We start from the raw sequence: 17,178 nt of genomic DNA, 5'->3' as shown, positions 1-17,178 counted from the left end.
AGTTTTTGGGTGTCCCATTGGAATTTTCCGCATCTTTTTTAAAGGCCAGTCAAAGTTGCTGAACTTCTATTGCGATATTTGCATGAATTCTATACTTTCGTACCTCAGATTTCTGGATATTTAATTTGCTATACATATCGGAAGTAAACAGCTACATATATTATTTTTCGATACTAATTGGTGTCTGTTTGTTGATTCTGACCTTGTGCATCTAAACAACAAAGTTATACATGTTATCTTGATGAGTAAAATATTTGTCGCTGGACATTTAGAAGCCAACAATCAAGTAGTTCAAAAACGTGTGTACCTTGTATAGACTTTTAATCACTTTCATTTAATGTTAAATTTTCCGTTCTTTTGTTCGATTATTTTTCTTTTCTTTGATTTTTTTTTACTTTTAAACGCTGGATACCAAGATTAGAATTAGACCATGCGCGTAGCTACGTTTACGTGCACATAAATTTTGAAGAAAAAATATTTTAACACAAATAAACGAAAAGAACTGATTAAAAGAACACGAGCCTTGTAATTCTTTCTCCGATGACTTGTAATTGAAGATATTTACTTTTTAATCAAATGGTATCATATTATATATTTGTTAATTTTCTGTCAAAGTCTGACTCTACTGCGAATTCTACTTTTGCTTAAAGCAATTCATTATCTGCTGAGATACGATGTGGCTTGCATCTTTATGTCACAGTTTGGTATTAATTTTTACGTTACACCTGACCATCTATGAAAATTAATTAGGTCATGTGTCAATTAACGAAATTTGCGTGTAAGAAGGTGAGTAAATAAGATGAGGTAAAAAAAAAATGAATAGAACGAAAACATTGAAATGGACACTTGCTTTTTTACCATCTCTATAAAGTTTTGATTCTTTTGTCGATTGTCGTTTACCGCACATCTCGTTTTAAACATATTTTAAGCAACTAGTTTTGACATTTTTCTCTCAAACAAATGACCATAAGATTTCAAATCAACACAATGAATAAATTTAACAGACTCTAAAAGAGAGGCGAAATATACCAAACTCATCAGTTGAAAACAAACTGACAATACCATAGCAAAATACGAAAAACTACGAAAAAAGCAAACAACAGTATACAAAAAACAACACAGATATAAGAAAGAGACTGAGCAACACGAAACCCACCAAAACTGGGGTGATCTCAGGTGCTCCGGAAGGGAAAGCAGATGCTCCACGTGTGGTACCCGTTGTATTGCTGATGTAAGTACAAACCCAGTGATAAGTCTAATTCGGTAGGTCAAATTCGTGGAAAAGAGGTCGGGGTTATGGTAATATCAACAATTGGAACAGATCCCTCGTCATTAGCATTCTGTGAAACAGATATTTCATAACAGTCAACTTACTCGTGATGTCGATCGTAAAATTTTCGAAGGGGTGATTTCAACTTCACCACTTGGAAATCTTGGTTCGTTAGCTTCATTGTAAGCAGCAACCCTCTATCAAGGAAATCATGATAGGAAATGCAAGCTCTGGAATATCTTATCAACTGTGAGGTATATACTCCATATGCAGGTGCTACTGGAATGTTGCTACATAGAAAAGTAAAGTTCACAATTGGAAGCTGAAATCATCTCTTTTGTCGTAAAATTTTTGTCTTAACCGACCAAGTATGTTGCTATTGATGAGTTGTTTAACGACAGATATTGATATCTCTTTCTCAAAAAGCGTGAATTTCCGGTGGGTTTCACTGCCTACCAGGAGGTCATCTGCCCTGGATCACCTTAGCGGACCTTAAACCCCTCGATGAGGTTCGGGCATACACTTGAAAATGGCCTAGCTACGCCATTGTCTTGCAAATTAAGTTTACTGTTTGTGTCATATATGTGCATATGTATGTAATCAGTATCTTCCATATATTTGATATCCAGTAGTTAAAATGGTAAAATATAATTTCTTTTTGGTGTATCCATGGCAACAATCTGCATTTATTTGTTATAAAATATTGCAAAAAGGGGGGAAAAGATGTCACATATTTCCCAAAAATTTAGCCAGAAGTAGAATTTCAATCCCTTGGAGTGATACCTTTTCTGAACCTGTTTACATATATCTATCAAGAAATCAAATAAAAATCACATGTCTTTCGTCTCATTTTTTTGTAAAATTGCGTCAAAAACTTCGTGTAGAAAAAAAGTGTTTGTAAACATTACATTAAGAATCAGTTGAAAAAGAAACGGAAATACGGCAACGTTTTACGATGTTGGTCCTGTTGTTAGGGATTTTAGTTGTGATGTCATTTTCAATGCAAACAAGCTTACATCAACTTCATTTGAACTTTGGTGGATAGTTGTCTCATTGGCAATCATACCACATCTCCTTATATTTTTATAAAGAAACGCCATTATCAGATAACGTTTTTTTTCATATCAAAGAATTATTAAAATAAAATTGTTAAAATGAATTTCTCTAATATTCATGCTATTTTCACAATTCTCGATCGATGTGAGAAAAATACTTCTCACCTCTAGAGAAAACTTTGTTCTCAGAAAATGATTGGTCAAAATTTAATTATGATGTCAATTTTTCTTGATTTCTACTGAATTTCCTATTGTGACGTCATGAAAAAATGCGACCATGTCTGATGACGTCACATAAAAGAACACAACTTTCTGCAAATCTTTGATAATTAAGGATACACCTTATTTAGATATCGTCTAAAAATCATTAGAGAAACAGTCTCCACCACTATATCTCGTGTATTACAACATTTCTCCACTCTCAACAGTTAAATTTGAATATTAAAAAACTCGGCAAGCCTCACGTTTTAGATTTTAAAATTTAACTGTATCGAAGGGAGAAATATCGTAACAAATAACACATTTTGTTTGCCATAAAATCATATGTTGAATAAGATCCAGATTAATTTTAAATGTACAGATTTTTTTTTAATTGTTTGCGGGAAACCAAAAGATTTCCTCAAAGTCTCGTTTTTTTTTAATCATTTCATTGATTTTCTTTATTGTAATTGTTATTAAGTATAAGTTAAATTCTTAATACATATCCACATTAAATGATAGTATGCGAGGAGAAACCTCACTAGGAAAATTCCATGTTGATGGGACTAGAAGCCAATTTTCGTCCATCTTAAAGTATAGTGGAGCACGTAATTTATTTTGATGTGTTTTTGTTTGATGTGTTTCTTCTTTACAAGTGCAGAAAGATGCGGATGTTTTATTTTCTGTCTTCAAATAAATGGGTTTTAAATAAACCACTGTCAACATCCTGGTCTTGCGATCACAAAAATTCAAGTACGATTATCGTTTTCAGACTCAGAAACCAACCAATCAAAATACTGGATTTGATGTTTTTCGAGAACAAATTTTGTACTCCCGAGTACTGATTTTAAAAAGTTTAAAAAGCTCGCATAACATGGAACAAATTAGATGGATAAATCATACTTTTATTAGACTGGTAAAAAGAACAATTTTCGAAATGGCATAACTTTAGGTTTTTCTTTGTACTCTTTCTGGGACATATTCATTTATCATAGTTGTAGCCTGGAAAAGAAAAGAAAATATATCCAGTGGAAATTATAGATCACACATGAATAGGTTGCAAAAACACATTTACTAAACATTTAACAAAGACTATAATAAAATGATTATTGTACTACAGACTGAATTTTCTGTGTGTAATAGGTAAGATATACACAAAAAATCATGCACAGATTGAATGATTGACTCAATTATCGGTTGATTGGTAAATTGATTGTTGGTTTGTTTTGCTGATTGATTATTATTCATGATTGATTGGCTGATTGTTCGATACATTGATTGATAAACTGATCCATGAGTTGGTAACTCGTGTATTGGATACACACACACAACAAATCCAATGACTGTAATACAATGATTATCAAATAAAAAACTAACCCGACTAATCCAGTCGTTATATTCCGACTCGATCACTATCGATCGCTACATTAACGAGAGGACACTGACCGATAGAGGGCGCTGAATCATTCGAGTTAATAAAAAAAACTGAATTTTCTGTGTATAATAGGTAATAGGTAAGATATACACAAAAATTAGATTCAATCTGATTGATTGAGTAATCGGTTAATTGGCAAATTGATTGTTCGTTTGTTTTACTGATTGATCATTCAATACATTGACTGATTGACTGATCCATGAGTTAGTAACTCGTGTATTGGTTGTGTCTGATTTTACAAGTCTCAACCTTTTTGTTAATATGACCGATTTTTACTTCTGTCCGAACATTCAAATTATAGTGTATTGGAATAACATATGTATTGCTATATACTTGCCCATTGATAAAATGTTGCAGCACCAGAACTTGCTATCTGGACAGATTCCAGGTCATATTTTGAAAGAATAAATTTTGCTTTTTGAAGATTTGCCTTTTTAAGTTTTGAAATGTTTATATTGGCAACTTTTCTCTTCAGACCTTCTTTTCCCCTTTTTGATATGAGTCCTTGGATGGTGGCCCATTTCTTAAAAAAAAAGAAGAATGCTAATTATGTATTTCAGTATTCTATAGTACAACGTGTTTTTCATACACACCTTGTTATAGCAAATATTTAACGTAAGTTAAAGATACATGTCAAATCCAGGGGCGGATCAAGGATTTTTGAAAGGGGACGTAATAGAACAAAACGTAATAAATATGTAAAATGTGGACAATTTTATGTTTAGAAATGATATATTTTCCAATAAAATCCGCCACTGAAATCTATATCAACAATAATAATACAAAGAAGAAGTTACTCGACAGAATCCCCAGGAATCTACTCTACTGTTGACAGCGAAAAATATTGTATAAGGTAGCATCTAATTGTAACCCTCTGATCTAAATTTAAAGAAACCATGGCCTTTGATGGCAAACAATGTCTTCTAGATGATACTTATCATGTTGTCTTGACCTGTTTAAGATATTTTTAAGGTACTTAGTATCCTCTCAAAAATATTTAAATAAATGTGTCAGTTTTAATTGTGTTAAATTCTATTTTACTTAACAAAAAAAAGAAAATCCTATAAACAGACCTTGAGATCTGTTTCCTTATGGCCCAGGAGAAGAAATGTTGCTGCCATTACACCATGAACAGGGTTTGGTGGCTGGGGATAACTTCTTAGTTCTGATATTGTTTTCTGGTCCATGGCTAACACAGCATGGTGTAATCTTTTTAGCTTCCTCAGCCTCGATCTCAATTCTTCTGCATCCTGATAAATCAATCCAAGATCCTTTTTCAGTGACGTTTCACTAAGATTGTGCATAGTTTTATCTAGCGTGTCCAAATCCTTGGCGGCTATAGCTTCTCGAATCTCTGAAAGGGAAGTGGATATGAAAAGTCATCGTCATATTTGTTTACTAGTAGTTTGATTGAAAATGCATTTGTTGTCAATTTTTGTTTTCATCACAATGCAGACTATATTATACTTCGATGACATAAAAGTAGCCCGAAAAGTTGATTTATTCAAAAAGTTTTTACAATAAACTTATAAATGCACTAACAGTTAAAAAAGAACAAGGGTTAAAAAGTTAAAAAGGATGGTTAAAATTGTCTTCATCTTGACGTAGATGGTTGAAAACTGGGTCTAGACCCTCTCCCCCCTCCCCCAAAAAAATTATCAACCAAGAATTTAGCAGGATGTTTCTAATATGAGATAAGACATACATTGCATCGAAACATGAAACGTTGTTAATCTGTCAATGTTTTAGCTATTTTTCGGTCTTGGCTATAGTGAAGTTTTTGTTAGCTTTTTAACCTTGCTAAACGAAGCTTTCATTACCTTTTTAACCTTGCTAAACGAAGCTTTCATTACCTTTTTAACCTTGCTAAACGAAGCTTTCATTACCTTTTTAACCTTGCTAAACGTAGCTTTCATTACCTTTTAAACCTTGCTAAACGAAGCTTTCATTACATTTTTAACCTTGCTAAACGAAGCTTTCATTACATTTTTAACCTTGCTAAACGAAGCTTTCATTACCCTTTTAACCTTGCTAAACGAAGCTTTTATTACCTGTTTAACTTTGCTAAACGAAGCTTTCATTACCTTTTTAACCTTGCTAAACGAAGCTTTCATTACCTTTTTAACCTTACTAAACGAAGCTTTCATTACCCTTTTAACCTTGCTAAACGAAGATTTCATTACATTCTTAACCTTGCTAAACGAAGCTTTCATTACCTTTTTAACCTTGCTAAACGAAGCTTTCATTACCCTTTTAACCTTGCAAAACGAAGCTTTCATTACCTTTTAAACCTTGCTAAACGAAGCTTTCATTACATTTTTAACCTTGCTAAACGAAGCTTTCATTAGCTTTTTAACCTTGCTAAACGAAGCTTTTATTACCTGTTTAACCTTGCTAAACGAAGCTTTCATTACCTTTTTAACCTTGCTAAACGAAGCTTTCATTACCTTTTTAACCTTACTAAACGAAGCTCTCATTACCTTTTTAACCTTGCTAAACGAAGATTTCATTACATTCTTAACCTTGCTAAACGAAGCTTTCATTACCTTTTTAACCTTGCTAAACGAAGCTTTCATTACATTTTTAACCTTGCTAAACGAAGCTTTCATTACCTTTTTAGGTTTTAATTCCATTGTTAATTCAAATGAAATTTTCGTTATCGTTTGGTAGTTTTTGTTACCTTTATTTAACCTTGATAAAAGAAGTTTTCGTTTTGCCTTTGTGTATTCTCCTTTGTCTATAAGTCCTTTTAATTCAAATTCTTTAAGAGCTGCTTGTAAATTTTCTGGTGAACCACTACTAACTGCTTCTAACAGCAATTTTCGAGTTTCTGCCATTTTAGGTTCCTATTCAACACAAATATATATATACATAGATTTAAGAAGATGTGGTATGATTGCCAATGAGACAACTCTCCATCCAAGTCACAATTTGTAAAAGTAAACCATTATAGGTCAAAGTACGGCCTTTTTTGTTTGTTCTTATGTTGTCCTGTGGCAGCACTGTCCTATGTTCGGTGCTCACAACATATTTCACCCGCCATATTCCTTATTATTTATTAGCCTGTCCCAAGTTATGAGCCTGTAATTCATTTTTTATCGTTGGTTGCTGCATATTGTATTGTTTTTCGTTTTTTGTTTTAGCATACATCAAGCTGTTGTTTTTTCTCAGTTTATTGTTTCAAGGTCTATTTAAGCCTTCTTTATCGTCTGGGTTTTGCTCGTTGTTGAAGGCCATACGTTGACCTATGGTTGCTTACATCTACGTCATTTGGTCTGTGGTGGATATAGTTGTCTCATTGGCAATCATACCGCATCTCCTTATTTTCATTGTATTGTTTGGGTTTCTGTCGAAATAATTTGTTTTGTATTTGCTTATTCAAGTGTTAAGTGAAAATGAAATTTGGAAAGTTCGTAGTTTATTTGTTGACGTTTAATTTCGGCATTATTACATATCTATACTATTCAGACTGTTTCTGGAGTAACATAGATGGTGAAGAGTTGTTTTAATTCTTTTGATTTTCAAACATCATTGAAATGCTGATTATTCAATTTTAAGGCAAGTTTATTGAGTTTTTTTCAAATAGATTATAATATTAGATAAGCTTCACTCGAGATATCTTCTACATGCAATATCCACCAAGAAAACATTGACACAAAATTTTAGGACAAGTTTTTCTAAAAATGCTCACCCTTTTCATAATTATACAAGCTGATAACATGATATACTACACAAATGTCAAACAAACTAAATTTAAACTTTTTAAAATGTGTCTGTCCCATATTCGTCATTTGGTCTCTATGGTGCATGGATAATTGTCTCAATTGCAATCATACCACATCTTCTTATCTTTATACTAAATTCCCTTTATGGATAAATAAATTCATCACAAAAACATATGACAAAACGCCAAAGTTGAACCAATGCAGAGATTAGATCAGTTGAAAGAACAGCAAAAATCTCTGGTTTATTCAACTAGACAAATACCAAGAACTACATATTCATGTGGTAGTTTCATCTTATCTGATGGTCATCTGCAATGGCCTATATTGAGCAAGAAATTAAACAAATTCACAAAAGTACGTAGATGCAAACTTGATATGAATAATATTGAATTCACAGTTAACATGTGAAATTAATATCGGCGAAACGTGTATTTTTATCAAAGATCTGAAAGCACTGTAAACAGGGAATAACTTACCTCAACAACTTCAGTTCGTTCTAATAGGTAATTACAAACATTTTCATACATTAATGTTCCTGTATCTTTACAAAAGATTTGAAGAGCATACTCCCCTTCCTGAGGAGGTTTCACTTTTACAACAACCTCGGCCTTATTCTTCACCACTGTTACACAGTCTGATAACTCCGATTTTGCTTTCAATGATTGAGAGAGCTCTGCGTAAATATCACTGTCAGGATCAACAGTAAATTTAAACACTGTCTCTAGGGATTCATCGATGTTGACTTTTCCAGATGTTTCCGCTAAAGCTGTCATATTATATTTTTCTAAATATTCCTCTCTTGCACCCCATCCTATTTCCGGCACTAGAGGTAGAGGAAGACATTCATCCATGCCATTTTTACATGCTAAACAAAAATCACAGACCCATCCTGAATTGTTATGCTCATGTTCGTTTATGTCTACACAAAAGATTTGCATTTTGTAAGTGCCAACAGAAACAGGCGGAAATCTCACTTCAAATATAGTTTCATTCTTCGAATAATAATGCAAAACGAACTTTTCAAGAGAGGGGTATGTATATTCACCCTCGTCATCAGGATACCTTTTCCTAAATAGCTTATAGCTAAACTTCAGTCTACTTTTAATTTTTTCTGGCATTTGTATTACAATTTTTATTTTTCCATCATTACATAGAACTTTACAAGATTTTGGTTCAATGATTTGTAACCCAAGTTTAAAAAAATTAGGTTGTAAAAACAGCTTATTTTCAAAATCGGCCTTTGAAATCGGATCATCAAGTAGCTGCCATTTAAAGTCGTTTGGCAAACATTTGATGATGAACATCTCTGGATCTATCAAGAAATAGGAATCATTGATCTTAGGAGTGACAATGTATGACCGACTTCCTATCCTGTCGCCTGTATGAAATTCTTGACAGTCTACCACTGTCCAAGCCCCCGTCTCATATCCATTGGAAGTCATTAACGACCAATGAGGATGAATTATTCTCCAGTTCCCTTCCACAAATACGGCATTCCAAGAGTTCTTCATAGTGACGGTATCAATTTTATCTCCAACATTATAGTTCACACCTTTAGCCACACCGTGTATTACTACACAAGGTAGACCAGCTTTCCTGAAACAGAAAGAATAAATTATCAACCATTAATGGAATTTTCAAATTGGCTCATTCGATCCTCGAGGCTTATGCACCACCATTTGTAACAAATTGATACACTGAATTGTTTAAAAATCTTAATGATTTATGATCAAAATAAGGGTATGTGGTATGATTGCCAACCAATCTGATTAAAAATCAGGTCTCACGTGCTCGTATTATAAGGATTGATTGCCAACGAGACAGATATCCACCAAAAACCTATAGACAAGGATATGAACAATTACAAATCACTTTCAATAATGACTCATAATGAGTAAAACCCATATACCGTACAGTAAGCATTAAAAGGCTCTGAGATGGCAAATGCGAAACAATTCAAAAGAGAAAACGAATGGCCTAATTGATACCAAAACAATAAACGAAAACCAGTTATAACAGACAGCAACCAATGACAACCACTCAGTCTGGATTACAGGCCAGGGGACTAATAAGATATACATGTGCATGTACAAAGTTAGAATGTCAGTGGCGTAGCTAGGCCATTTTTAAGTGTACGCCCGAACCTTGGCGAGGGACATGAGGGCCACCAGCGGGTTTAGGTCAAAGGACTTCCTGGTAAGAGGTTCGTTGGGGTGAAGCCCCAGGAACCTCACGCGTTATCGAGAAAAATACCATTTCTGTCATAAAAAACTCATCAATAGTAACATACTTTAGAGTCTAATTTGTTTATTTTCATGTTTAATTTATCATTTATTTTGATAATTTGGAATCTAATGGTCATAGATTTCAGAGAAAAATGTCCAAACCAGACACTTTATAATATGTTTAAAAGGAGATGTTGAATTAAACAAGCAATCGACAAAAATAAAAACAAAAGCAAAGAGTTTCCATTTCAATGTTGTTCTATTATTTATTCAATAATATGTTCATCTTATTTTCTCCCATTTTATGCACAAATTTTGTTTATGGACACAGGAAATGATGAATGTTTATAGATGGTCAGGTGTAACATAAAAATGTGTAAGGCCGGTTTAGTGGAACCCTGTGTCTCGCCTGGGATAGCTGCTGTCAGTGTAAAAGTGTGATTTAAAAAAAAAATCAAACTTTTTTCCGATGCTTTTTCATGATATTGAACAATTAGCTTATATCCAAGTTTCATAACAATCTATGAAGGTTAACAAATTTAACATGTCACAAAAATTTAATCCACTGTGTTAATTCAAAAAAAAAAAAAATAAGTCCGTCTTGTCAGTAAATTTTTCCAAAATTTTTTTTTACTTTCAAAATTTTGCTTCAGACATAATCTCTTACTCATAAAAAAGCTTCTGCCAAATTGTCATAAAATTCGATGAAAGTTTGACAAAGTAATTGATGTTTAACACACTTTAACCTAAGACTATCTTACTGTATCTACTTATTAACTGCAAACAACAAAGTCCTTTTATTAGTAAAATACGGCAAAAAATTGAAAAATGTATGTTTATTATACTGTCTTTTGGTCATAAAAAAGCCTCTGTCCAAATTTCATTAAATTCCATGAAGGTTTGACAAAGTTACAAATGCTTAAAAAAACTTTAACCACAGATTGAACCTAAATGTTGTCAACTTGACGACGCCGACGCGGAATCTAGGATCGGTATGTCTCGCTTTCGCGACATAAATGTCACAGGCTCAACATTCACACTTTGACAGAAAATGAACAAATATATAATATAATACCATTTGATTAAAAAGTAAATTTCGTCACTTTTTTCTTCTATTGCAAGTCATTGAGGAAAGAATTAAAAGGCTTTTAACCAGTTCTTTTAATTTCTTTAGATTAGAATATTTTTTTCTCTAAAATTTATGTGTACGCCCAGGCGTTTTGACGTAAACGTAGCTACGCGCATTATGTAGAGTGACCTGTAAATATCGTTTTTGTTGACTTGTGTTGTTTGATTGCTGTCTCATTGTTTGTTTTTTTTTCTATTGTGAAAGATGTCGGGGTAAAAATCAAAATAAAGAAATGCGGTATGATTGTTAAAGTGACAGCTATTCACCAGAGAACAAAGAGAACTACCAAACCTTTCTTAAACTATTCATATAAAGAAATAAAAACACTTACAGAATGCTTACAAACTCAAAGTATCTTAGGCAAATAGTCCGAAATTGTTGTTAAGATTTTTTATTATCTGATCTTAAGGTGTAAACTATCATGCGTCCAAAAACACTAAACAAAGAAGGATAAAATCCAGAAAAGAATAAATATTTTAAGCACAAAATCCTACGATACATTTGGTCCCATAGCTCCATTATCATTTTCTTCTTTCAAAAATGTCTCTTTTCCTGGTAGTGTTTAAAAAAAAATTACCTGCACATTATTGCGAATAACTGAGCATATGTTCCTTTACGCATCCGTATTGCGTGTAGGTGACCGACAGGAGTATCAGGGGACGGTATATCCTTCTGACATAACAGGAAAGGCACTTTTTGTTGAACAATCCAACAGAATATTGCTCTCACTTTAGCCAAGTCGCTTTCAAGATTACTTAATAAATAGTCCAATAATGTTGAATAATCGTTGGCTGCATTCAATGAGACCTGCAATGTACAAGAACAAATGTAGACAGTTATAGTTTATCTTAATGTTACTTTAAAGGGATGGGTTTGTGAAAATCAGTTGGAACCAGGCGTACAGTAGAAGCGATCATTTGATGTGCTGCTTGGTTGCTTTATCCTTGACCTTTCCCCTTATATATATATATATATAAGTACGTCTGAACCAGTGACAACTCTACAACAGATTTATCCATCGGATCACCAGCAGTGATGGTAATACATGGATGTGTACATTCTGTATATACAACTAGTCTAAACATCAGCCCAACAATGTTAGATCTGTAAATTTGTTTTCGCAAATTTTTTGTTCTTCCCTCGCCGGGATTCGAACTCATGCTACTGAGATATCGTGACACCAAATCGCCTGCACTGTATCCGACGCGCTAGACCACACGACCACCTAGGCTTCACAATACTAGTAATAAAGCTTTCGGTGGCCAGGTGTTTCCTTTCCTATTTATATATATACAAGTCTAAATTGAAAACAACGTTCAAAACTATAATTGCGTTGGATAAAAACCGCAATTTTTATACGTGTGAATGCAAAACAAATTTCTTGTTAGAGGGGTCTAAATACAGCACAAACAGCATTTTCCAAAAGACCAAAAAAGTATATTTTAACAAAACGCATTTGACTAACAGGTAGAACAACAAATGTTCTTAAACCCTGCTGACTGCCATTGGCGATTGCCAAATAAACGGATCACCGATGTAATAAATGGATCTTAATTATGAATTTAATACTAAACAAAAAACAATAAACTTGCGGAAAAGATGGTATATCGCAAACAAAAGGTGCAAAGGTTTTTGTACACCATATCCGGATTTCGACAATTAATGTCTCTTCAGTGATGTTAGGAATCGAAACGGTATTAGGAAATATATATATATATATATATATATGTTTATTCACACTGAAGAGTGGCTGGTACAGAAATGCATTCACGTAAAAAGAAAAACAAAAACAAAACAACCCAACCCCCTCCCCCCATAAAAAAAACAACAAAAACAACAACAGTTTAAACATGTTGTTTGTATTCTTTAATATATTGATGATACTACTATTGTGTTCGGCTATTAGATAAACAATAGAAATATATAGAAGTTTTTGTGTACTCTTTTGTAATTCTCCGATTAGCTAGTTGCCATGATCAAAAACGATCAAGATCGATTCAAAAATTCGATGGGCATTATAGAACTATACAACGGTTTGTTTACATATCTTAATTAGAACAGGCACACCGCAAACTCTGTAAAGAAGAACATAAAGGTAGTATATATGTGTCTTTCTCAGTCTTGGGTTGTAGACTAGCAGAACACTATAAGTCCCGATTTTCAATCAAGTCAGCAAAATTTGATGCAGGAATGCAATTAACTAACGTGAATTTTCATTCAAATAAATAAATTTATAACGTTTTAACTTATGATAACTAATATTTTTACAAACGTAGATTATTTTTTTGCTTGATTTTCATTTTTTTTTTAAATTAGTTTATACAGAGGAGGTAACTCTGAAATAGTATAATTTCTAAAGGAATCTACATGACATTTTTCTGTTATATGTTATAGCAGGAAAAAACGTACGGTGACCCTATCTTTTCTTTTGATATTCTGACAGCATTTTCTAAGAGCCATCTTCTCGTATTTTATTTCACAATTCTGTTATTTAGATTACGTTCTATTCACTTAATGATGGTTTTCCTGTATAATCCATACAAAATGTGTCATTTTTTTACAACCTGTAGCTTGAAAAAAAAGCTCGGTGACCTATCATTTTCATTATATTTTTAAACATACCACAATATATACTATATTTGGCAAAGTATGAAAAAAATCTATCATTTTTCGTTTATACTACCATACCACCTTAAATACGCTCCAGTACATGGGCTTTGAAGAGATCATTTGCAATATTCAGTTTTTAACTATTCAAGAGAAAATGATGAGACGAAGAGGACAAAAGCTGCAAAAGGATGAAATAATTAGGCTGCCATCGTTACCAAAATTATGATTGATTGATTGTCAAGTTAATTATTGCTTACCTATCGTCCAATCGGCTGTAGTTGTGTATAGTCAAGAAGGAAGAAATATAAAATATTCATAATACCTCAAGAACATGCTGTTCTATCTCGAAGAATTCTTCTGGATGATATATTTGTGATTTAGTTGAAACTGGTGGAGCAGGATCAGGATATGTAAGGCCGTCCTCATCAGGACCAACCTCAACAGTAGGCACAGTCTGAAAGTATTGTAAGAATGATTTCAATTAAAAATACTGTTGTCGATATAACCGAATGTGATAATATTTGCTTTAAAATAAATCCATACAGTGCTTCATACGTGTATTGGCATTTCAAATTTTGACTTGAAATCACATAAATTCAAGAATCACTGCATGAGAATTCACGAATCACTGCATGAGAATTCACGAATCACTGCATGAGAATATGCATAACATAAAGCATATTGTTTTTAATTTAAAGTCGATACATATAATTATTAAGTAAATTTAATCGTTGTGCACTGTACACTGAAAGAATGTAAAAATGCAATTTTCAAACATTATGTTTGTTAATATTTTCTGCAGTGTGTCAAATAATCATTTCTGAAAACAATTACTTGTATCAACGTTCGCAGCATCCTTGGCTCCAGCCTGGTATAGTTCAGTTCGTGGTCATTTTTTAACTGTCTTCAGATTTGTCATTTCTGCTATCTCTTACAACAAATATACTTACACTTAGGCTGGGTTTAGAATTTACATGTTTGAGTAGCCTTTTTGAACTTCTTTTAGATTTAAGCTGGATTGCTGACATGTCCTCATCTATAATTACAAAACATTTGAATATATCTTTGATTTTCTCAAATTAATATAAATGCAGAAATAACTTATTCAATATAACACAGTTCTGTCCTTTTTTATATCTTAAATTCTTTGCATGCTTTCATCTAGATTTTCGTCGGTGATCTTCTGTGTTGTCATGCATGATATAAGAGGGTCTGATTATAACACGTTTGGAAATTTTTATTTGGTAAACAATAGAAGGTGCGAATAAAATATTATCTGTATTCAGAAAATGCAACATACATTACGGTGGTACCATGATCGAGGTGAAAGACAAAACCAATGTTTACTGAATCAGCTTATGGATTTCGGCTCTTTGTTTATTATTCAAAATTACAAAAAATAAAATGGTACATCATTCTATTTACATAATGTGTTATAAAGAAAATAAGGTTCACGGAAGCTACTTACTTGGAACCTACTTCTATCCCATTTTTGCTAGTTGCCAATTGTATAAGGTTTCGGATGGTCGCAGTTATGTGTTACTATTGTGACGTCTTAGCGTTATGATAGAAATGTCGGCGTTGCTTTATCTATTAAAGATGTCGCCGTTTTTAATTTGATTTCAAATTTTGCATCTCTATATTCATAATTTTAATGATATGAGTAAAATAATATAGATATTAAAATTTCCCCACAAAGTTATGTACTATATAACCTAAAAGATTGCTTGAATCTGAACTGTTTGGCCTTGCTTTCATGCTGCGAATATTATATCTTAGGGAATCCCTTTTTTTCTAAATATTTGTTTTCTTTGTGTTTGAATAATTTTTTTTTAGTTAGTATTCTGTAATATTTTTAATATTTCCACTTGTTTAATGTGTTCTTGCTTTGTGGATTTATATCTTGTAGGGTTTTATTGTGTTGCTGGATACCGGCAGCTGTTTCGTTGACTGGTACAGCCCCATGCCTCTTTTTAATAGTATTGATATTGACTCGATTTTGAGGGTGTGCTGATTCCTGTTGCACGGTGTGGTTCTGGTGTCTGGGCCTCTGATTGTAAACACAAAGAAGAGATTATGCTAGGATACTAAGCAAGGTAAGGACTCTGGTGAATGAAAATCTGAAAGATTTAAAATATTTACCTATAAATGACAAAGCTTTTCATCAGTCCATAAATATTTGATATCTGATTATTTGTTTAGATAAAAAAAATAAACACAATTTAATATAAATTTCATATCGATATCAGATAACATTACCCGACGACAAATGCATTGATAGATATGTACATATAATATATTAACGGTAAATAATACCTTATATATTATGCATGCCAATGTCTATAACAAAGAAAAATGCAAAACGTTATCCTGTACTTACCTTGCATGGAAATTGTTTAAAGGAATCTTTGTCGCAAATGGTTTATCAGGAAAAGAAAAGGAAAAACGTGGAATCAATCGGTGTAAACATGCATCCTTTGAAAAAAGGAGAGAAACAGACCATTGCTATTTTTCTAAACAGGTGGTTTCTGAGCAAAAGATTTTAAAAAGTTTTTAACGACCAATGATAAAAAGTAACTAAAAATGTCACTAATGGCGTTTGACCACGAGAGCCAAAACTAAAAATTATATTTCCAGAAATAAAATTGAGAATGGAAATGGGGAATGTGTCAAAGAGACAACAACCCGACCACAGAACAGACAACAGCAGAAGGCCACCAACAGGTCTTCAATGCAGCGAGAAATTCCCGCACCCGGAGGCGTCCTTCAGCTGGCCCCTAAACAAATATATATACTAGTTCAGTGATAATGAACGCCATACTAAACTCCAAATTGTACACAAGAAACTAAAATTAAAAATAATACAAGACTAACAAAGGCTAGAGGCTCCTGACTTGGGACAGGCGCAAAAATGCGGCGGGGTTAAACATGTTTATGAGATCTCAACCCTCCCCCTATACCTATATTTATGGAAAATGTAGTGGATATTGCAACGCAACAACAACAACAAAAATCTTAACCCTACCTTTTAATCTTGGTCCGTGATATAAAAAAAAGATACTGTACACTAAAAAAAACCCATCTACTAATATGTCTGATGGAATCACTGTACAGAAAAGCATCCAACTCTGTCCATATAATCGATCTATAAAAACACACACACGAGAACAAGCAGACAAAAGATGAGAAGCGTAATTTATTTATTAATTGTAATTGGTATTGAGCTAGCTCCCAGTTGCTAGGGGTAACCTTAGATCGGTACTTTCCTGTTAGTTGTTTTTGTGCTTTGTGTCGATCTGATGAGCCAATATGAAATAAGGAGAAGTGGTATGATTGCCAGTGAGACAACTATTCACCACAGACCAAATGACCATAGACGTTAGGAACTATAGGTCACCGTATGGCCTTCGACAATGAGCAAAACCCATACCGAATAGCAAGATATAGCCTTTTTAAATTGTTTTTATATTTTGTTCTTATGTGATACGTGCTGTTACACCTCTGTCCCAGGTAGGGGGAGGAATGAACGCT

At 33.1% G+C, this 17,178-nt stretch overlaps 1 protein-coding gene across 1 annotated transcript; it reads right to left on the bottom strand.

Moving 5' to 3' along the window:
* Window positions 1–3,471: 3,471 nt before the first annotated feature.
* On the bottom strand, window positions 3,472–15,196 carry LOC127733537 (lim and transglutaminase domain protein ltd-1-like). The gene is made up of 9 exons (XM_052242887.1): window positions 15,116–15,196; window positions 14,598–14,683; window positions 13,970–14,101; window positions 11,615–11,844; window positions 8,160–9,279; window positions 6,639–6,804; window positions 5,032–5,312; window positions 4,296–4,481; window positions 3,472–3,525 (listed from the first exon to the last, which is right to left on the bottom strand). The coding sequence occupies exons 2-9, from the start codon at window positions 14,673–14,675 to the stop codon at window positions 3,472–3,474; spliced, it is 2,247 nt and encodes a 748-aa protein (XP_052098847.1). The 5' UTR covers window positions 14,676–14,683; window positions 15,116–15,196.
* Between the last annotated feature and the right edge of the window lie 1,982 nt (window positions 15,197–17,178).

This window comes from Mytilus californianus, unplaced genomic scaffold (assembly GCF_021869535.1).
Source record: "Mytilus californianus isolate M0D057914Y unplaced genomic scaffold, xbMytCali1.0.p SCAF_3, whole genome shotgun sequence".
In the NCBI taxonomy this organism is placed as follows: domain Eukaryota; kingdom Metazoa; phylum Mollusca; class Bivalvia; order Mytilida; family Mytilidae; genus Mytilus; species Mytilus californianus.
The sequence above is the reverse complement of the archived record's forward strand: the minus strand, read 5'-3'. Positions and strand labels throughout refer to the sequence as shown.